The sequence below is a fragment of the Fopius arisanus genome, unplaced genomic scaffold, assembly GCF_000806365.1.
Source record: "Fopius arisanus strain USDA-PBARC FA_bdor unplaced genomic scaffold, ASM80636v1 scaffold00011, whole genome shotgun sequence".
NCBI classification, from domain to species: Eukaryota; Metazoa; Arthropoda; class Insecta; order Hymenoptera; family Braconidae; genus Fopius; species Fopius arisanus.
In genome coordinates this window covers 1,492,079-1,516,216 of record NW_011887750.1, presented here as the reverse complement: position 1 = coordinate 1,516,216, position 24,138 = coordinate 1,492,079, and the positions used below count along the sequence as shown (strand labels likewise).

The 24,138-nt window shown below is 38.8% G+C and overlaps 1 protein-coding gene across 6 annotated transcripts in view; it reads left to right on the top strand.

Annotated features, from left to right (window-relative positions):
- The window catches only part of LOC105262914 (forkhead box P), a 138,872-nt gene that overhangs the window by 75,270 nt on the left and 39,464 nt on the right, over positions 1–24,138 (top strand). For all 6 annotated transcript variants that reach the window (XM_011298797.1, XM_011298796.1, XM_011298795.1 and 3 more), the window contains exon 3: positions 5,690–5,824. In XM_011298797.1, the coding sequence (XP_011297099.1) occupies positions 5,690–5,824 (135 nt within the window). The remainder of the gene's footprint in view (positions 1–5,689; positions 5,825–24,138) is intronic.

Sequence of the window (24,138 nt, the reverse complement as noted above, 5' to 3'; positions counted from 1 at the left end):
CAACGACTTTTTTTTTTACGTCAATGTTAATGTCTCTCTCTCGTGCTGGCAAGCATTAACCGATCGAAGATGTCTAACTACCCGGGGATCGAAATGTTCCAAGGGTCCCTTCTTCATGCCGATCGAGGCGAGAGATAAATCAAACATTCAAGTCTTCGATAGGGATTTTTTGGGGAATTACTAGGGAGGCTAAACTACTTACATTAAAGAACTATTCCCGGCACTCTATTTTCCAATTTCTTTGGAAGAATCTTCAAACGCTGTTAACCAGATCGTGGGCGAAGAGTGAAATTGTTGAAAATTCCTCAAGCAAAAAAATGGAGGGCTTAGATAACTGACGGCTGTGTCGGCTGAGTCAGAGTGATATCTTCAATGAAATAAAGATTTTAGACAATCTATTTATGCGTAAACTTAAAGATCGGTTGTTCTCGTTGCCAGCATTAAAGCATTAATGCCTCAGCACGTCCAGTGGTGTGTCCTTGAGCCTTTGGAATACTCCGTCGGGACCACAAACACGCGTTCCCCCAATTATCTTCTACTGGTCTCAGAGGCAAAACTCCTTCTCCACCTCTGTTACACCACCTATTTTCGCCCACAATCGTGCCTGTGAATCCCGCACGTATCAGCAACTCATACGTGACAGTATGAAACCATTCGCTACTTGTTATATCTTTGAAAAAAAAAAAGAACACCAAACCTTCTCCAAAGCTACTTCTCCACGAGTCGGAATGGCGGGAGGAGATCGGAGGAAGTGGTTGAAACCGCACAACCATTTCCGCATCGTGTGCACTTTTCGGATTAACCGCCGGACATTAGAATACGGAATTGATATATTATATGGGCCTCTTCGTGAGATACGTATGCGAAATAGGTGAAGGATGGGTAAAAGGGGCTGGACATTCAGGTTAGACCTCGGGTTTTACGCTTATTTCTTCACGCATCACTGGATCCCGTCTGCATCCCTCATCCTATTATCTTGTGACTCGTAAAACACTTCTTTATAGCTTCACAGAATGTCCAGCTACTGTACCACGTCACGGCACATTGAATTGGGTCCACAAGGGATAAACTCGAATTTATAGAATATTTTTTATCAACTACAAAAGTTTATGCACTCTATTATTTTTACTCGCTCTATTCAAACCTGAATCAGGTTCGGATCCAGTTTGATAAATAAAAGGGAATAATTTACTTCGACAAAATATTTCGTTAATTACAGATAAATCTTTGCTGTTTTTTTTTTCAATCGTCGGAAGGAAGAAAGATGAGAGGGAAAAAAGGTAGGGACGTGGTTCTGAGATAAAAAATTAGCCCCAGAGTTGCAAACGTTTCCACCTTAAATCATATATTTATCGCGACATTAATTCAACCCTTTTAGGTGGCCGTGTGTTCTCTGGGTAGTTTTTAGCCCCGACTGGCGCCGAATTTTCCCTTTCTACCTCCCTTTTCCATCCAAACTCCAGGACAGGCCGTTACCTCGCTAATTTCTCAGATTCAAGTATTTTTATGTACCACCCCCTTGGCCAGTCCTCGGGTCCAGCCACTCGCTTAAATCCTCTCGTTTATTATTTAGTGTGAGGGGCTTCCCAAAAAGCTCTCGCACTCTTTTTTCTTTCCTCCCTCTCCTCTACTTATGGCGAAGAGGAGTTTAAAAAAAAATACAACTAACCCTCATGCAAAATGTGTCTGTGAATGCTGTCTTTCTCCTCTCTGGCGCGTGTCCACCAACCCTTTTTTTTCAGCCAGTGTCCTTGTATTATCTCTCCTTATATTTCCATCTTTCTCCACCTTCATCCCCTTCCAGCAGTGGAATCCTGATAGCCCTATCTTATACTTTGCCTGTCTGCACTCAGTAAATTAACTGGAGTTAATGAATTTTTTTTATTTCTGGGTAAACAGCCCATTCTCTATTATACCTTGTAAAATAAATATTATATCATCCCCTGTAGCCCCTGAAGCCGAATATTTTCTAAGTATTTTAGAATTTTTTTACCACGGGTGAGGAATTAATTATTAATTTCGGTGTTAATTAAGTATTTCAGGTAAAATCATTGGGAGATTTTACTGGGAAGATTATCTGAGGATTTCAGGAATTATAATGGATCACTTGATTTTTAAAATATGTCATTGATTTTCCAATGTTTTTTTTCACTTCAAAAAGGAGAATTATAAAAAAAAGGTATCACTGACGAACTGGATCAATATTTAATCAGCTTCATTACACATTTGGCAATATGAATTTAACCCACCATTTTCGTCCAAACATCGAAATGGCGGCGCCAAAAAGGCGAAAATGAAATAAATCACGAAACAAATGCAGATGAAATTTCAGTGGGTATTCCCGCGGTAAACAGGAAGTGCCTAGGGTGAATCCGTTGTTTATTAAATAAATACATATTCCAAGTTTGAATGCCGGCTGTTTCTGTTCTGTTGTCATAGGACTCGAGTGGAAGGAGAGAAAAAAATTTCAAACGAGACAAAGAGAGAGAAATAATAATGGAAGGGAGATTGGTAACAAGGTTCCTAAGTCTCTCACCCCAACTTTCTCCCTTTCTCCATCTCCTCGTCTCTCGTTTCGCCTTCGGCCCGACAATGGACGTGCAAAGCCCATGGGGATTTGGCGTCGAAGCCTTTTCCTATGTACTTCCAACTCGTGCGAATAAAGAGTCCGTACCTTCCACAACAACCGTCCAATATTCTTGCGCTCATTTTCTCGTGCAAAAAAAAAGGGGTTGAAAAGCAGATCTGAACGACTCCACAAGAATGCAAGTGGAGAAAAAAGAATATAGTATATACTATTGAGAGCCCGGTATTTATTATAAATAGCATCATGCTGCCGAATATTCATTGAGCCTTTTCACTCGCACTCTTCATTTTTCTCCTAGAAAGAGAGACAGACTTGAGGAAAAAAAAAATGCTCACTTCCGTCCCACCGATAAACCGAAAACCTCTCTCCCCTTATTCACCGTTTCAATTTCGCTTTTTTATTTTTCTTTCTTCCTTTGAGTTTTATTTCTTTTGAGGGACAGCCACCCGAGCTCAAGGAATGGAGAGCATATGGCCTGAACTAATCTTCTCCGAAAGTGTTTACGAGTAAACATCTGTACGGGATTATAACTCAAAATTTATCAGAGGAAAAGAAACTAGATTCTTTTTGAAATTCCTTCAAAGTTACAATCACCCTAAACTTGACACTTTACTTTAATTCAATCCATCGTAAACATTTCGTCTAATGTCTCGAGGATGACTCATCTTATCAGTACGCGACCTGTTCTACTCGAAAACTCGAGAAATTCCCAGTAAACACCGCTATCACAAAATACCTTCTACTCCAAAATATTTCGAAGAATCCACTTGAAAAATTACACCACCAGAATAAATCAGTCGATCTCAATAAAAAAAATCCAACTCCCACCCCTTCCAAAAAATGAATAACTCCCCATTACCCCACACCGAGCAAATCTGACAAAAAAAAAGGGAAAAATGACAGAACCGACTCCGAAAATTGTCTCGGACTTTCAATTTCCCTCCAAAAAAATGCCTTCAATTTTTCCTCAACGATTTCCCACCGGAATTTCGCTTAAAAAAAATAAATAATTTTAGTAGAATCTTTCCGTCCAAGGGGTGTACCAGGGTATACGTCAACCAGAACCCGACTATTGGAAAAGGGTCACGACAACGTAACCAACTGAGACAGAACAACCACGTGGTGTCATTTTAGTAAACTCACTGTTAAAAGCGAGACGAAAGGAGAAAGACAAACTAATGTATTTTATTCTGTTCTGTTGGTTGAGTTTCTATACTGTATGTGGAATGAGTAGAGGGGCAGAGGATTGAATATTTGTGGAGAGGGGAGTGTGCACTCATATGTGCCGCCGTGGAGAGAAGGGGGTGGTGAGAGGGGGTTAGGAGAAGTAGGGGGGGCTACGGGGGGGGGTGGGGAGAAAGAAACACGACGATTGAGGAGAGAAGGGGGAGAACTAAAAGCAGGCCTGTTGGTTGGTTTCAACTATATTTGTTTATATTTACACAATAAGCAACAGCCCCGGCGGCGGGCTTCGGTCGACTCGGTGTACGCGACTGGCATCACCCGCTTTTAGTGTTTAGTCCTCGCTCTATACTCGGCACATTCACGTTTAACCGCATATACGCGTCTCAACGTTATTTCCTTTGAATTTTCTTTTTCTTTTCGACTTTCACACCTTTTCGTTGTTTTTTTTTTCACCTCTTTTATTCATTCGTGAATGAACATTTCGTACCTTTTCTGGCCGTCAAGACTCAGCGCACTCCATGCAGTTTTTTTTTTACACGCACCCTCCCCCCTCCCCCACTACCGCGAGTTTTTTTCCCGACGCTCAGCCGCACGTGAATTTTCCGGGTGTGATCATTTTTTTTTTATTTGAAATTACTAGTGGCCCGGGCAATGATTTGAGTTTTTAATGTTTTTTTTTTGTGAGTGTTGGATGCTTGATTCAGTGAATTGTGCAATTGACTGTGGATTATTTGAGCACCGATGGGTACGGATTTATATCGGTGAAATCTTCAGGCGCCGAATGGAATTCTGTGGAAAATTATGTAAGATTATACTTTTTTTGGGGGAATATTCAATTTTTATGATGTGTGTTTAATTTAGATAATTTGCTGAACAAGTGTTTGATGATGGGATTGACCTCATTTTTTATGTCATGCTTTCTCGTGAATTTATCAATTATCAGGTTGGAATTTTGTAATTAAGTGGTAAAACGTGATGAGTCGAATTTTACTTTTTTGGTAATTGAGTAATTATCTTCGCTGGAGGCATTTTATCGGGCAATTTCGAGATGAATTTTGTATCGGGAATTCCGCCAGCTGTTGCCATCTTATTTTTTTAACAAAATACATTATTGAAAAATATAAATATTGACTTTATGATTGACTGACACTGTGACGTAAACCTAATGGATTTTAAATCAAATCCTTCCGAATTAAGGAGAAAAACTCCACGTGACTTCCGGCATGTTAGAAAAATTTTTTTATGTGTCGGTCAAAACTTGACGATGCAAAATGTCTCTCTTCTGTTTCATTCACTTTGACATTTGTCTGGCATGTCAAAAACATCACCTGCAACTTGTCATCGTGTTCTTAAAATGAAAAGCCTTTCAAATTAAAACTAGTCAATTTTCACTTGCCACATAATTATTCCTATACCGTTGGATTTTTTTTCAATAATAGACGTTTGAAAAATAAAGCCATTGAGAATTGAAGAATATAAATACAAGATGTAAGACTACCTTTCATTATTTTTTACAGCCTAATGAAACGATTGAACAGCTGTTTCACTTCGCCCCACTCTTCCCTACGTAAATAAATTTTTCCACTCACAAACAGTCTATTCTTGGTTTTTTCGCAGCATATTTCAATTGTTAGCTGAATCGGTTGAAAATTTAAATATCTACATGTCCTTGTAGATGTTTACCATTTATCATCCATTTCGGAGCCGAAATTTTGGTAACGGCATAATTTTTTACAGACAATTCTGATAAAAATGACGGAACAGTTCCGTACAGTCTCTCCCATCAATAATTCACTCTTAATTTTTTGCACAGAGGAACTTAATTTTTATCGAATATTTCTCTGGATACCCAACGACATTGAAATTTGACGTTGATCACCGGTTAAAGGAATAAAAAATTGTGTTTTTTTTTTGCAGGACGATGGCATAATGGATCATGACACGGACGGAGACGGAGCGATCAACTTGTCAACGTCTCAAAGACCCTCGGCTTCAACAACCCCGAATGGTGATGGTCCAGTCTACAGCCAAGATCAACAAGACAACGATCAGGTACATGTTAAAATCCTCCATCAAAGACCAAAGCAAAAACTAAAAATGCCCAATAAAAATGTATCCCTCAATTTTCCACCATTTATGCGGTGGGAAGAAAAATATTGTGAAAATCTAAACAGGGGGTTGGCCTCCGGATAAGAGGGGCGATAACGGGCAAACGCATTTACCCCGGGTATTTGACACCGTACGCCATAAAATCGACCTCATGCCTCGTTGTAACACACTCGGTTCTCTCTTTTCCACATTTCAAATTCAATTCAAAATCCTGCGTCACGTGTGGGTCGGCTTGCGGCTATGTGCCAGTTTTTTTTGTTGCTAAGTTGAGAGGGCGTTCTGATGCGCAAGAGAGGGAAACAAATGTTTTATGGCCCTTAAAGCGGTCTTTTCACGGAATCCAGTTAGGTAAGGGGTACTTGGGAGATGGCAGTGTCTCATATGTGTGCAAATACCGGGAATAAAGGAGTTTTTCACCTTTCAAGGCTTTCACAAAAATGACTCACAAATGTTTAATGCTTCTCTTGGATTATTGAACAGAAACTTTGAATTTTTATCGATTTATCGACGAAAATTCAAGGAAATCATTAATTAATATCACTCAACTCAAAATTCACTTCAAAAAACAATTCCAAAATTCTTTCATCTCCAAAATCGTCTGTGCAATCAAATCGCTTAATTGGATAAATTTCTTTGGAGGAGAAAAATTATTTTGGTTTATCATAATCGGAAAAAATTGAAAAGTTGGTCAAACTTGACCGGAAATGGTCTTGTGAATTTGTCCCCGGGGTCAGTCAAACTTGACTCGACAAGGCTCTCTCGGTATTCCTTTACCATGTTTCCTCTACAAGTTTCCTTCAGTTAAGACGGGAGGGAGAGTGAGAGACTGTAAAACCCCCAAGTGTACCACGAGATCGAAGTCCCGCGGCGTTACTCCGACACTGTTTATAATTTAGGGGATTCAAACGTTGCCGGTTGCTCGAGTAGAAGACGAGGGCCGGGCCCCCTCCAGCTCTTGAGAGTAGAGTGGTTGGAGATCCTTGACTTTGGTATAACGTAACTCGAGTGACGTGAGAAACCACTTTTCGACACGATAGTAGCGTAACCCATAAAACCCCAGATTACACCCGTGAAATACCAAAATAGTTGAAAAAAATCGTAGAGCATCAAAATTGACAGTAGCACTCACTCCATTTCTCATAAAAAAAAAAAAAACGGCATTGAGAGTAACTCAATTCCATAAAAAAATCATCCATTTCCAGAGAAATCCAAGAGCACGAGGTTTAGAATGCCACGAATTAATATGGAATGGCTTATCTCAGCTAACTGCTGGTCCCCGAAATTTTTGTCAATTAAATTCTCCATATTTCTGTGGAATTCAATATAGAACTGAAATGTAACAGACAGCTGTGAACAAAGTTCCTCCGTTGAAAAGACTAACGAATTCTCACCTCGTGATCAGTAGATGTCTGAGAGAGGGTGTGGAGAAGAAATTGAGAGGGGGTGGTTTATACCGACAGTGGCAACCCTTCGAATAGCAAATTGCGGATAGGCTGTCCTTTCCAATCAACGCCACTGGCCTTCCCTTTTTTCTCATTCTTTATCATTCCTCATCCCATCCCCTTTGTTACCCGAGCCCTCACCTTTTATTCTACTTTACTCGTTCAGCCACTTCTGGAGAAATTCTCAATTCCACCCTCCTTACCCCTTCTCCATCCCCCTCCTCGTGAAAATACGCTTGGCTATGAATATCGATGGCGGGAGAATTTTACGTAATTGAAAGAATTCTAGTAATTTTATTTCTCAAGTGTAAAACACAGCTGGGGAAGAAATAAAAGAAACGGTATTGATCTTTGATTGGTGAAGGGGGTGACGGGGTAATGAGAAGCGAGTGGTAAATATGTTTTCATGATCTTTCGCAATATCAGGCATACCAAGTGTGTTTCATATTTAATTGCTATCAAAATCAATTAATAACTTGGATTGGTCGGCAGTTGTGTCAATAAGCTCTAGTGCCTATTCTGCGCAGGTTAATGATTTTTGGATGGTTCAAAGACCTTTGAAATAATACGCTGTTCAAACTATTTCTTTCCATCTAATCAAGGTGACAAATATCCATTGTTAATCGGCGAAGTTCATTAGCACTGAACCCTATATTTACATGGAGTGGAAATTTCGGTGATATTCACTTTAGATTTTCTGTTTTTTTTAAATAATTTCGAAGCATAAACGATGCGGAAATTAATGCTAGATTTTTTGGAATTATGTCAATATCAGTTTTATATCCATAAATAATGAATGGAATAAATTATTCCGGTTTTTCTTTAATTAGTCATTTAGCAATTCTAATCTATACGTAAATTATATGTTTGATTTCACTTGCATTTTCACATAAAAACATATTAACAAGTATCGTGTGATAATAAGGACAGATAACGAAAATTTTGCGAAACCCCAAATTCGCGGTTTTTCCTTTTAAACGAGTCATTTGACATGTCTAAATTTCAAAATATTTCGAGATCGATTTCCTTTCTCCTTTTTATCCCAGGTAAAATTTGTTCAATAATTTGCACACTCCATCAATTCTCGCAATGATTCCCGAAATTTCACGATTTTCTAAATTTTTGAGTTTTTTGGAATTTTTCTGATTACGCCGCCCCCGCCTCCCAGGCAAAATTTGTTCAATCAATTGCAATCTCCGTTGGTGTCGGCAATGATTCCCAAATTTCCGCATTTTTTTGAATTTTCAAAAAATTTGCTGTCGTCATGGTAGCAGCCTAGTTTCGTCCTACGGGTCCCTTACGGTCATGCGCGATATTTCGAGATATATTTCCTTTCTCGTCTTTATATCAGGATAAATTTCGCCTTCTAACATCTGAACGAAACAGTAATTTTCCCATAAAATTGACGGGTAAATTTCGATCGGTTCGGAGATGAATCTAGGTTCTAAAGGGTTGCTTACAAACCTTAGGAAATCTTTAGTAGTTATAGTTCAACGTCTCTCATTCGACGGAAGCTAACGCAAGATTTTATCTGCATTATTAACCGTTCGAAACCACACGGCTGTGTACTTAAATCCAATCTAGAAATCCCAACCCTCCGCGTTGTGTTCTTCAAGTCTTGAGGGTTATAGTGAAATAAGGACAGAAGTGAGGTTTATGTTAGGAAGGGCATAAGGACGATTACCCTTCATTATTCACACGCCAACTTCGTGCCGTTGAGTGATACTCCAAAGGAGACGTTCAAGAGCTCAATTTTAGTGTTTAGTGATACAATTATTGGTAACGATAAATTTGTGGTCTTGTGACAGTAACAGAGACTTTATTTTCCTGTCCGAGGGATGAATTTGCAAGTTGGCAGAACAATGGTTGAGTTTTTTCAGCAATCCTATCTTTTTCACAATTTTTTTTGTCTTCACAGCACAAAATTTATGATCTATTAGTAAAAAATTTGAAGAAGTTGAAATTTTTGAGCTCGAATCTTTAAATGATTAAGAGTCGAGTGGAAGAGTGATAATGCATGCATCTCCCGTTGTTGATAGTCAGAATCAATTGATAAAATTTATTAAATTTTACGTGATCAATATGCAACAATTAACGGTTGAGATAATTTATCGTCGGTGAATGCGTGCAACCGTCACGACTCTTTGGCATTCGTGTGTCATTTTCAGTGGAAATCGATTCAGTAGTTCAACACTAATGGCCAATACGTCACGCACACGTTGATTCTCGTGTTACAATTGTTGTGTATGTCTTTATACGAGGGGATAAGCCAAGGTTTGACGAGGATTATTTATAGAATTAGTAGTTCATTTAAAAAATATTCAACTAAGTATTGGATTTATCGATTTATTGGTGAGAGAAAAAAAAAGGTCTGAAGGTTGGGAAATAGTTATTGTAAAATCGTGAAGACACATGAGTTGTTTCAGGTGGTCTTCCCCTACTTGTTCCCCTACACCTCCATTTTACCCCTCCTCTCACAGCTGATGAGCTGCCCTTTTGCATGAAAGGGAGAGGGCATTTCATGTGGCCAGTGCCTGATAATGTTTACTCGACCACAACACGAATGTCTCTTCGTCACTATCCTCTTTTCCTGTCTCAGTTAGTTCAGGTGGAGCTGCCACTGGATTATACTTTTGTCATTCTTCCGAATGTTTTAACAAGCGCACGACAATAATAGACCGTGGGAATTTTTTTTTCAGAGTTCATTTAATAAAATAGCATACTGTTACCCCATCCTCTCCGAGGACTTGTAACATGACCTCATGACAATGTAAATTGCAAAGAATTGAAATTTACTTGGAGTAGAGCAATCACTTGGAATAATTTTTTTATTCCTGATTTCTCAGATCCACTTCTCAGAAATTAATTTCAATTGTCATAATTACAATAGATACTTTATCGAGAGTAACATAACAATTTTCATTGGAATCTCTGAATCTTGTGATTTAAGTCTCATGATTTGAATTTCTCCAAAAGTTCTCCCAAAAATTCTTGACAAGTTTATCCATCTCCATTCTTCCACGTTACTAGAGCCGAGGCTTTCACACAGTGGAACTTAATTAAAAGCACGCGCGATGATTATTTGCAGAGAGCCCAGGCCCGGTGCTGGCTCGTTTATTTTGGAAATTGCGTACTACCAGAAGAGACACTGTGGCCCCTGGGGGGAAGAATACACCACTGGTTTAAATCCTATAGTGAAAATGCGAGAACCAATATCCACGGAAGTAAATCGTCTGTGTCTTTATTAAAACGCAAGTGCCCACCCCACCTACCACTGCTACCTCATCAAAAACCATAATCAAATTTTCCACTGAAAAAAAATCTCAAAGATATCAACAAAAATAATAATCCCTTTATGCGCCTTCCGGGGGGACAACTCATCCCTGAAAACAAAAAATAATAATAATAATAATAACAGGGAAAGAAAACAAGGGGGTGAGTGGAGTGGCGTGAAAAACGCTTAGAGATCTTCACGAACATACATATGGGGAAAAATAAAAATGGAGTTAAGCGTTGAAAAAAAAAGAGATGGATGAGCAGAAAGATGGGAAAGGGAAAGGGATAGAGGTAAATGTATGGCGGTAGAAAGAGAGGGAATTGAGCGTTGGCTAGAATAAACACATAGATGTTTTCTTTGTTCCTCTAAACTAAACAACCAACGAGGAATCTAAACAGAGGCCAGAACCCAAATTCAATTTGGTCGTCGTTTTCATGGTGTGTCTCTACCTTCGACCATTCCTCCAACTCTCCCCGCACCCATCGTCATCCACATCCTTTTCAGTCAGTCTCTATCTCTCTTTTACCTTTTCTCTTTCGACTACACTAGCCTCAGCCACCCCGTTTTCACTTAAAAATCCAGAAACAGGGGTACACCTAATATTTACAGCACTCTGTTTTGTGTCCGCGGCATCCTTTGCCCACTTATGGTGGTCATGTTGAACAAAACATTCTCAGAATTTTGGGTTTGTTAATTGAGAATGAGGTGAAGGTAAAAAATGGATGGGCGCGAAGAGGGAAGAATTCTTGGTTCAAGGGATAATAATTAATAATTCTCTCATCGTGTAAAATTATTCAGGGAATTACCCGAAAATATCGGATCAATAATTGCAATTTGAGAATTATTTAATTTTTATTTATTTAATTAACGAAAATAGCAGTGTTACCTATTGAAGTTGAAATAACTTAAAAATTAAAGGTACAACTTTTAATTATTTTAATACATATTTCGACATAAGAGTAGTTGACATTGTTTGATGTTCAATCGCGATGTAAAATTGATAAAATTCTACCTGAATATGTGTAGCATTCCACTTCAACCCCTTTGATATGTACTTCACCAAAAACCAAATATTTCTCTTCTTTTGTCCCCAATTTTTCCATCTACTCCACAATATGTTGAATTAAAAGCTGATGACACTGGGGAAAAATATTCATTCCGGAAATGAAAAAAATATTCAAAACGAAAAAACAGATCAGAAATAATTTTATTGAGTTTATATCTACTCGGTTGGCCACGGGGATTACACGGAAGGATAGCTAGGCAGAGTGGATGACATGCTGTGAACAAAAAAAAAGTAAAAAAAAAAGTGAGGAGTTAAAAATGGCGAGTGTGCCTTGTATATTCGACTATTTCCCCTTTGCCCTCTTGTTTTGTTGTGTGAGAGCTCAAAACGTAAAGTCGTTAGGGGTAGGAAAAGGGTGAGAATAACATTTGAAGGGCAGGAATGGTAACCAAATATGAGAGAGTTACAAGAATTTTTATTCTCCTATCCATTAAATCCTACTACAATTCATTACAACATGTCCAACACTTTTTATTATCATTCTTATTGAAATGATGGAAACAGTGATCTAATTGAAAATTCATTGCCACTTCATACTGCGGAATTCTCTGGTTTTTCCATTAAAGATAACAATTGCTTATTGTTAGGTACTTACTCCAATTATTTTAGAGAATGTAATTTTATTAATGAGAGAAGGTGAACTATTCGGTGAGGAAATTATTTTTATTCTCCCGATAAATTCAATCGTCTCCATTTTGTTTAGTTATTTTTTCGCTGTGATGAAAAATTTATGAAATAAGAGAAAGGAGATGAAAAAGATGTTGATGAAGAAGGATGAAAACATCAATTTCAAAGTTGCCAGGGCAGTTTATGTATCCCTGGATCCCGGTGAAATGTTGGAATCTACCTCATACACACTTCTCATTCCCCATCAAGCTCTTTCCTCCTCATCACCAAGGTTCTAAATTCACGTAATAAAGCGTGAGCTCATGAGACTACGTTTACACGGGATAAATGAAAATATTCCAGTGGAACTCCTCTGCTTCTCTACTCTCTCGCCCACTCGAAATTCTTCTGTATAACTCGACTCTCGTTTGTATTTGTTTATTCTACCCGGGCTCTCAGTGTATTCCAAGGACAAGTGGAATTCCACAAATTGCCCTTCTTACTCCGAGTTATTACACGGATAGACACTTGAAAAGAAGTATTTCATTTGCAGCATCAAACGTTGAATCGTAAAATGGATATTCTACAATGTAGAATCTACCTCGAGTTCACTTCAACTTCAATAAACAAAGTTTCTTTGCTTGGGTCAATATTGGACGAATGAATGATGACGGAAGAGTCATCATTCTATAGTCGAGCTCATTGGAAAGTGGAAATTCATTTTTTCATTTTTCAGTTATCAGAAATTATCGGTTTTGCCAGTATAGGCGATCCATTCCGATATTTCCACAATAAATTTGATGATTTATATCTGTTTTTCATAAACGCATGCAATTATCTTCGATGATGATTAATTCGTGAGTTATTCGTCGTTCACGCGGGTTCAATCAATCTCAAAATATTTTTACATTATCACTTCCCGGTTTCGTGAACTTCAACAGTGATGTTGATCGATCACTCTTTCAATAATTCGTTTCCTATTAAAAGCCGATTTTAATTGTCTCTTGGGTAGTTCACCGATGAATAAGTAATTAACATTAAGTCACTTCTATCAGACATACGTCACATTCTCAATACCTAATTTGAGTGATGAACCGATTTTGCAAATAATCGACGTAATTCTTTACTTGAGTGCTATCTCATCTCTGTCGCTCAATTTCTCCTCTACAAATTTGACTCATGACAATTCGCCTGTGGGACGAGTGAAAAAAACTTATTTGTGGTATTGCGACTAGTATATCTCGTTTGGTTGAACGATAAAGCTAAGTTTACCCGAACAAACGCAAACACCATTATCTCCACCTGGACTGTGATGCAGGCAAAGAAACGGGGAAACAAAGGGGCAGGGGAATGAGTCAAACTTCTGTCAAAATGTCCACTAACTAGTGACTATCAAAAGCCAAAGTTGTTAAGTACAAATGATAAAGAAAAATATAATGGCTGATAATGAAAAACATCACTGGTTCCGGGTTTTCACCAATGAGTTATGAGTATCATTACGAGGATTTGTGCTGAATTTCATTTGCAGTATCCGATAACTAGTGGTGCGACATGTGAGAGTCTCTCTCACGGTGTAACAGTTATCACGAACTTTCTGGGAAATGTTTCTTTTTTTATCGTGTGATATCACTCGGTTACTATTCACGCGTTCCGTGTCGTTAATTGTCTTACAAGTGTTTTGTTTATCATTTATTATCTCGGAGAACATGAACAAAAGGATATGACTATGTGGAGATGATTTCATCAGGGAGTACCGGAATTCAGTTTCAGTTCTCATTTCCTTTCAAATCAGAAACGCGAGAATTTTCCAACTTGAGAATTGATCGAATATAATTACCTAAATTACCTAAATTATATTTTTCGAATTCATTAATTACGTAGTAATTGTTTTGAAATTATGGATTTCATTCGATCATCCATTGATCTCTGAATTCTTCATAACAAAATGGCAGTGAGTGTTTTATACATATTTTTATTGATTTTGATGTGTTAATCCACTGGTAATGTTTTGTCGCAGAATTTGAGGGGACGTTCCGATACATTATTATAAATATTTTCGATTTCTCTCGCGTGTTTGATTTCCGGTGCGAGAAAACTCAAATTGTAACAGAAATATTTGAAATCCACAATTACGTAATATAATTTATTATTTCCTCCACTACCCCATGGGCTCACTTCCTCATCAAAAACTCATCGAAATCACTGAAATCACGAATTATTGCAACCACATTAAATCCACTCAATTACAAAATCACGTGATCATCCACCGCTAAAATGGATTTAAACAAAAAGTTGCCCCAGATTGTTCTTTTGCTTCATCTTTACTTAAGAATTAATTTCTCCCTCGTATGGAAAATGCCACTTTCCCACACCCCTCAAGGCTTCAATAATTATCTCAAGACTAAATACAATGGCAAGACCGAGGGAAAAAAATTAAGAAAAAAAAATTGATGCTCGAAGAATCTTTAATTCTCTTTACTCACGATCCAGTGATTTCATTGAAAGAAGGACTATCCGTCATCCGGAATCGTGGCCAGGCTTTTTCCCAACTTTTTATCCCCCACCCACTTTTCCTACTTTACGCCTCCTATAATTTTTCAACGGCCGCAGGAGTGAAAATTATCAATTCTTCACCAATCATTTTTTGCACTTCTCATTTTTTTTTAATTTCTTTTTCTATCTCTTTGGAGTTACTTGGAGGCTAATGTGACGATGGATTTGCTCGATGATGGGAATAGGAATAGGGGTGGCTGAATATTCCACTTGATTCTTGATTCCAGACTGGGAGAGCACTTAACTGCCCTCACGTTTTTGACAATGGAAAGATGAGTACATCGTCTTCCTGGCAGTGTCTTGGGGCTTATTCAGGAGTGTAAGACCCAAGGGCCATTCTTTCTTATTGTTCATTCGGTTTTGTCTTTCTCTGTGGGTTTATGTGCTTCTCAAAGTCCTGGTAATTCAACCCCCCATGGGTCCGTTCTCGTCATCGTTAATGACATTTGGAGATCGTTGTCTTTGTATTGTGTAATAAAGCCCAGAATAAATCATATAACTACCCTATTTGTTTTCATCATTATCATAATGATTATCAACAATAAATGGGCTTGATCATTGAGCAAATAAAACGATCTCAATGGTTCGATTCGCTCAATTGTTCTTTTCTTTCATTTTTTTATTTTTGGGGTCTTTTATAATAATACTAATTTTCAAATAAAATATTACAAATGAATGAAAAAATAGATGAGCAATAGGAAACGTGTGACTAGACTGGCCACATCCATTTATTCTTTTCCCTTAATTTTTCTCTCCTTAATTAATGTCTTTATCCTCCCATAAATAATGAATTCGACACTGACACAATTGAGGCACTTCTCGCTCGAGATAATTATTATTTAATACGTAATTAGGAATAACAAATTGGTGGGGGTAGTGGGGGTAGAAAAAAAAATGAAATGAGGAGTTGTAACGAATGAGGGAATAGGACAGGGAGGTTGAAAGTCGAGAGTGGCACACGGTGGCTCTAATATAAATGTCTTGGGGCCCAGGCAAAGTCGGAACACCGAGACATTCGCTAATTAAAAAACTTGAAAAATTAAAGTACATTTCTCTCAGTTGCCAGTTTGAAGAGTGAGGGAGAGAGGGATAATACAGAAAACTCATGGATTTAGCTCCTCTCCAGCTCCTCCCCCTCCTCTTAATCTCTGGTATCTGATCGGCCATCTGTTCCAACTTATACCATCTCACCCTACCCAGTAAATTGAATTCCTTCATTTTTTGCCCTTCATAAATTGACATTTGTACCTATCGTAGATAAAATATTGATTCACAAATAACGATAAAAAATATGGAATTGATAATCCAGAAAGGAAGTGATAACATCGCCGATCAATCCGGCATGTGTCGCATTTTTGTAAACCTAAACATTTATAAATAATAAAATTACACGATTTGACGAATTAGAAAATTTCGCGGTTTTCCAATCTTTCTGATTGATCGAGTGAATATTCAGTGCAATTTGCAATTTAAAAAATGACTAGTTGATTAATTCTAAATGATTATAATTAAACATTTTGCTCAACTTCGGTTAATGCGAATGAGGGAAGGAATAAAATATGCAAAAAAAAAAAAAATTAATAAATTGGGTGTAAATGAAAAGCGCAATATCTTTGGCTTTGTAAAATGAATTGAGACTTGAGGGATTTGTCTCGCGATCTGAGGGAGTCCCAGAGTAACTCGTGAAATCGACTCGTTCGTATTTATTGCTCGGTACTTCTTGATTTCACTCTCAATCCCTCGCTCATCCAACGACGTTTTTCCCATGCCAACCTAGTCTGTCCCATCTCTGGTAAATTTCAAGCCAGTTTTGCCTTCCGTATCGCCGAGGCGCACACCCGCCCAAACAATGGGACCCATATAATTGCTTTTATAGCTCACTGAACGCTAAATATTCCATACTTTTCCTTCTGCCTTGCGTCGAACCGACGTCCTCGTTTCAACTAACTCCACTCTCATCCCCCTTTCATTCAACTGATCGTCGAATGTACCTACCCCTCTTTCCTCTCGCGATTGGGTAAATACATTCTCTTTCTCGGGGCTTTCAAAGTCACCCGCTTTGGATACACAGAGGAGAAAAGCCACTGCGTCTCCTCCGGGGTCTTGACTTTTATTTCAAACCGCAATACCAACTCTTTGCTATTCCAAACCATTCGAGTAAAGGGGGTGCAGTTGGAGAAATTTTCATATTCTTTATCGGTATAGCCGGGGCTAAATTGTCGGCACGGAAAGAGATGTGCATACAATTTTTTTTCCTATCCACGTATGGGGATGATTGTTAAATATGGCTAGTTCAGGGGTGAAGGGTTGCTTCAGAAAAATGACGTTGGGGAGCGTTAGAACGATCGATGGGAGTTCTCTCAACTATTTTATTTTATTTGTTTATCAGTCATTTATGGTTTTTTGGTGGTGGAAAGAATAGCACCAACTCGTATCTTTTTTTCGCCAAGATAATTCCATTTATTTAAATTATAATTAATTTTCAATTTTGCAAAATTCTTGGGAACAATCCGATGTAACTTTTCCACTCACTCTAAAATGTTCTGGATTTTTATTTATTTATTTAAATTCATAGAAAAATAATGACCGTTATTTGGCAAGTGAAACAAATACTTGTTAATCAGCCGTTTTATCATTTATCTTTGGCATTGCTTAATGGTGCTATAAAAAATGTTACTTCATTCCTCTCCCTTGAATACTCAACATTACCCATAGAAAATCTTGATGGCCAGTGGTTTTGTCCATTCCCACCGGACATTCTGCTGTTCCCCTTCCCAATCCCTCACTGGGGCGTGTTCTGCTGATCGGATAGTATTTAGCAATAAAGTTTGATTTCCCGTAACGTGTAACTTAGGCTGGAGGGGCTGAAAGAAGAGTTCCCTGATTTTGCTCGGGGTTGCGAAAATTACAACCCCCCTATTCCCACCCTATCGTGAAAATGGTCTCTGTATCAGAAGCAGCAGTTGTGGAAATAGTTACATATGAGAGAAAAGAGAAAATTTCAAGTGGTGGCATTTAGTTCACGGCGTCGTTCTGCATTGGTCAGAGGGTGGATGTGGAGGGGTGAGAGAATTGAGGGTGTAAAAAGACGATTTTTTTTTTACACCGAGGTGGTCAGCTTTCGGGGAAAAGAGAGATGTACGAGGAAGGATGATAAAAAGGATACGACTCGGGTGTTTGAGGTAGTATTTTTTTCCTCACCCCTTTTTACCCTTCATCCCCCGAATACCCAACGATACTCATCAATATCTACCGTCGATTTTTTAAAAATTTTCTTTCACGGCAACTCTTATTTTTGCGATCGAGGGGATGAAAAGTCTTTCTTGAATAATTAAAGGGTGAGAATTTTCTCGTTGGCGAGGTCACGTCACGTTTTCACCCCTAATTGACGCTCACCTTCGTCTCACCGAGGGTGAGACCATGAAAAAGGACACATCAACCCTTCTAGGGTGAACGACTTGTGTTTCCTTTTTTTTTTTGTCACTGGGCTTTCGCCTTCTTCAGGGCTTTTCGGTGGGGTTTTTTTCAACTCACGCCGCCCGCACGACTTCGTCATCGTTCCTGGGGACGGATGAAGATTAATTCGTTGAGTCTTAATCGTATCAAAGTTTGAGGGCGTCGGGGTCCAGCTAGTCTGGGATATTCACTATTCCTGCAGGTCGTCTTTATCTTTTTCGCCATTTTCTTCTTTAAACTCTTAGTCAATATCTCCCTTCATCGATTTTCATTGCAGTTTAATTATCCATTGCATTATTAATTCTAAACGTTCATTTGGTTAAAAAAATAGGATTTATCGAAATTTATGAAAATCACCATCTGTAATTGTTATATATATATATATGCTTTTTTTTATTATTTAGATATATATACTTGCTTTTACTCTCAAGTGGCAACCCTTTTTATTTAGGGGTGTAACTTTCGCACGAAGCGTGAATAAATCCAATATCACGGGTGGTCCAAAAAGGAGGCAAAGGGAAGAAAACAAATCCTCGAAAGAGACTTTTCAAAAGAAAAGGGGGAGAATGAAAATTCACGGCTGTCAATTTGATTTTTCGTAAACTTTTCTCTCTCCACCGATCTGTCATGCCGATTAATTGGCAACTCACGATGAAATATCGCTGCCCTTAACTTTTTCATTTTCCCTCAAACTAAAAATCAAGAGGGAAAGAACTGTAAGGGTTAATCCTCGCGTCAGCTAATACCTCTACCCCTACCCCGACACAAACTCTTATCCATTCGGTGTATCCCTTCTTCTGTGGAAGCTTGTTGAAAAAATATAAAAAACGATAATGATAACTGAGGAAGAATGGTTTCGTTACGTTGAAAACAAACAGGAAAAATTGTCTGAATCCCCGAGTGAAAAATACATCCGTTAAAAATAATAATAATAATAAAAAATAAACTTTTGGCCGATTATCCACTTGTATCCGACTCTCTTGACTCGAAACACCCCCAACGGGTTGGTTATTATTTTTATTGTCTCTGGTTTTTTATTATCTTTATACTTGGCCACAAAAGCGGGTATAGTCACCCCCTGGTGGTGCTTATTGCGATTGTGTCCCACCAGAGGCAACTGTGACACACGTGAGTTCATAAATATTTCTCCTTTCTCTCTCGTTCTATGGCTGGGGGCTTCTCGCCCCGGTGAAGGTGAAATAAAAAATTATTTAAATAGGGTAATGGAAAAAAAAGTAGTTGTTAACTCTAATACCCGTTTGCCGAGTCGTTTCTCAATGGAAAATCCGGGTAAATATAGCTAGAATCCGAGGAGTGAAACTCTCCGCATTGTTATTTCAACCGGTCACTGAAGTTTTTCTTAACAAAAAAATTTTACCGTGTATTATATTTTTTTTGTGGGTTTTGCCAGAGGTTTAGGAGAGAATGGGTGGTAAATATATGGTGAGAATCCGGAATTTTCGATTGTCTTTTCATTTTTGTCTGCCACGCGTGCATTGCACGCGTATTCATTCGAAATCTTTGAGATTTAGCTGCGAGGTCGTGGTGGCAGGTCAGTTTCATCTTACGGGTCTTACCCTTGAAATTTATTATCTTTTGAAATTTTGGGAATTTTCAAAACCTCTCCGCTTTCCCCGCGGTAGAATTAGTAAAAGTTCTTCAACAATTTGCAACCTCCTTTAATTTCCGCATTAATTACCAAATGTTCACGAGTTTCTTATCCTTTCGCTTTTTTTTAATTTTCCAAATTTTGCTATGACGTCACGGTGTCTTACCCTTACAGTCATTCGAGAGATATTGAGTGAATTTTGGGATCAGGTTCTTCTCTTCTTTTCATATCAGGATTAGGTACAACGAAAAAGTGGCATTGAATTTTTCAAGAATTTCTTATTAACGAGTCAATTTTCAAAAAAAAAATGAAAAATTTTCAAGTTGAGAAAATTCAGACATCCATTGAAAAGTGAATTATCACTTGACATGGAAAATCCAATTTTCTTGAATTTTCAAGATAAATGAGATTTTAATTGAAATTTAATTAAAACTAATATAATTGAAAATTCCGATGACTTAGCGCCTGCAATTTCCTGAAAATAGAAATAGAAAGGAGGGATTTTACAAAAACAGCATTCTCGGGGTTAAATTTTTTATCGGGCCTAATTAAAGCACTAGATAAATAAACGGAGGTGCCCCGCGGGAAGCACCACAACGCGAGTTTATGCTTGCTTCACCAATCGTGTATTTTCCTCCTCCTCCAGCTCCTCCAGCTCCTCTTCCTGGTCCTTGTACCTCTTCATGGTCTCGTCATAACCACAAATACGATCGTCCCTTCTGTCAGATGGTTAAAGAGAAGAGAGAGGCACAGGTTGGGCTTATAACCCGGGGAAATAAACATCACTGAATGATGTGTCTTAACGCTCCAGCGACGTACCACCATTATCCTTTGAGAACATTTTAACTCTGTCCAGCAAATATGTAATTTACTCGCATTTCTTTCCCTCCCTCGTTAATTAAGGGAAACATTCGCAAGAGTGTTTGGTTTACATGAGTGAAAAATGAGGGAAAAAAAATCATTTTCCTCAGCGTTTTTCTTTACCACTGGGAAAATATTCTGTGGGTGTTTTGACATATGACTGGCACTTCGGAGGAGCTGCGGGGGTTAATAAATGTCAAAGACATAAGAGGTCTTGTTTTTCTTTTGGATCAACCCCAGAAATTCTTATTGGCATCGATAGCGGCGAGAGGGCGGTGGAAAAATACGTCTTTAGGCTGAGCTTGAGGAATTGGTGGAAGTTTATTTCTTCAGATGACGACTTCATCTAGAAATATCAATTTTTCAATGTCGGTCAATTGATAATAATAAATAATTAAAAATTTAATAAATCAGCAGTTTGAAAAATTTAAAACAAAATCATCACGAGAACATCCGGGGGGATGAAATACTTCATTATGATAATTCCAAGGTTACATCTGTGTTTCCGATAAAATGAATTTGGGTAATAATAATAATAGAAAATTTTATAGCCCTCCCTTTTTCCCCGAGGGCATCGGTACTTTTAATAAAAGTAACAAACCCGAGTCAATCTTGAAGTTGTACGTGTAAGAGCGCTCCAAAATTTTCGTTTAGCCATGGGTTTAGCAGTATAAAAGCGCGAGGAATGAGTCAACCCTGGCACATTGAGTTCCATATACTCCCGAGAAAACCATCCCCGAGACAATATCGCATTTTATAGTTGTAATCGTGGATGATAATCGTGCAAGTTTGTACGCTCTCGGTCTTCGTCTCGCTCGTTTATGTTCACCTTGCGCATCCTTGACGGGGAATTGCGCTCTTTCCTCAGAGACAACCCTCAGGACGAAGAATGCCACGGCAATGTCACGCTTTGGTGGAATACCCTTCGCACCTTTGCCTTTCACTCACCCAAGTACCAGGGGTAAAACTCAAGAGTATATCCAGAGGGTCGTATAACTGGGGCTAACAAGATTTCGTGTATGTAATTGGTCGAGTATTAAATTGCGCATTTCGAAGAGATCATTTCGCAATCGGCGGCATGACTAACCTAGTATTACATTCTAAGTCAATATTTTTTACCATCTTGAAATTACAACGATGAGGGATGAAACTCCTTCGGCGATTGCTGTTGCAATTATTTCAATCGTTCCGACTGGTGATAATTGATTTTAAAATTTGTTTCATCTCTATTGAAACTCATAAAATTCTCATAAATTACTCTCCGGAAAAAATCGAGGGGTCGTTTAGTTTACCCGATAAATTGAAATAACAAACCCCCCGTTAAATGAATTTTTCATCTTGAGAATAACGACGTTAGGCGTCTGTGAAGAGGGCCCCGAAGTCACTCGAAAACCCGAGTACATAAGTGGTCTCCTTTATCCCGAAGTTGAACCCCGCCCTGAGGGTTTTGTCGTGTAGACATCGAGACATCTCACAGGAGTCATCTCCTTGGACTTATAAGAGCCCTGGCCAATCTTCCGGGGGCGTCACGGTCCGCCAGTAAACCCCGAAATCACTAAACCAACTTAACCCTTCGAGGACAGGGTATCACCACTTTCAGGATCCTGGTGAAACACCTTTTGCACTACCCTGACACCCCCGTCTCCACCGTCTTCAAGATGCATTTAATTATGCCTAGAATGATTTTCTGCGGCCATACGATTCTTTAGTAAATTAATGCCACATAATAAAAAGTCTAAAATTACGAAAATCAATTTTATCAGTCCCTTCAAAATATTTCAAATCACTCGTATCTATCTCAACCTCTCCCATCAATTCTCCCCAAAAATATATCGACGACCTCTCAATTTCTCCAGCCTCCTAACCCCATAATTGCCCCCTCGAATTCCCCCATTGTCACCTCCCCCATCACCCAAGAATTCATCCTTCCATCTCCTTTTTCACCTCAAATTGATCCAACTTGATTTATCGAATGTTTCACGTCTCAATACCCCTTCATTAATCCCCCCTCCCAAAAAAAAAACCGAGTAAAATGGATACGGGAGAGATCGACTGATCGAACCTTATCCGGATTGATAGCCATTGACCACCATTAAGACCTATTTATCACCCCTTTCACCCCTCTAACAAGTACTCACTAACGTCTATTTATTGTTTTCTGCTTTCAGGTAAGTGTTGAGAGACTTTTTTCTGGTGGAATAGACTTACACAATGAAGACGAGAAGAATTGTTTCGGGTGGATTCTGATGAATTTCGTCGAGACAAAGTTAAACAAGAGCTGAGGGGTGGTAGAATGGGTGAAGAGGACTTTAATAGCTTGAAGTAGCCTTGCTAGACGAAAAGTGATAAATAATTAAAGGTTACCCAGGTTGGTAAGTGGGGACCAGTGGCGATCGCGTCGCCTACGACCCTTCGAGCTGCAACAACCCCAGGGGGGATCTTGAAATAATGTCGTCCTGATTGCACGTGGCCAGCCTCTCCCCCCCCCCCTTCCTCCACAAACCCCTTAACGATGTCTGAGGCTTAAACCGCCGTTGCAGCCAACTGAATTGCGTTTCTCGTTTCATTCAAGAAATGTCCAATAGACATTGAGAAACTGGGGCCTCTTGTTTTCACATGTTAGCGTACACTCGATGCATAATGAAATGATTAATCATTGATCGAACCAACACAGACAGCGTCAAGTACCACTCTAATCATTTTTTAAGGGGGGGTTTGGTGTGACGAGTTGAGAGGGTACAGGGTTCAGGGCTCAGGGCTCGGGGTCCAGGTCGTCGGTCCAACTGGGCATTCGGACATTTTTACCGGTGAAAAATCAAAGACTCAATATGTTCACTGAATTTATTTTCATCGTACGATAAAATTGGTGGTGCCCTTTGCACAAAAAAAAAATTGAATTAAAAGTTAACAAAGAGAGTACTCCACCCTTTATCCATCGAATAAATCAAATATATTTTTCTACTTCTTCGTAACAATAAAAATAATGGAAATTTTCTTCTGGATGTGAATGGGAGGGGTTGGGGGATGGTGGATTTGAATCCATCAGCGAGTTACAATTTCATCCCTCCGAACACACAAAATATAAGTGAGTATTCTGTTTCGCGAGTGAAAATCCTCCGGATCTATATGGAAGGCGGTCCAGTCTCGGAGTGAGGGAGTAAAACAAACGTCGGGATTTAATTGAAATATAATCGCGGATATGGGTGGCAGAGGGGGTGGGGAGTGGGTGGGTGGGTTGGGGGGTTTTCCATCTCTCGAGTGGCAAAGGGAATTGGTGAGTGGATACGCTGTGGATATAGGAAGAATATGGCTTTAAGTGTTTCTGGTCAATGGGTTCGATCCGTTAATTCTCTTTCCTGGAGTTTAACGGTATGGGGATGGGGATGG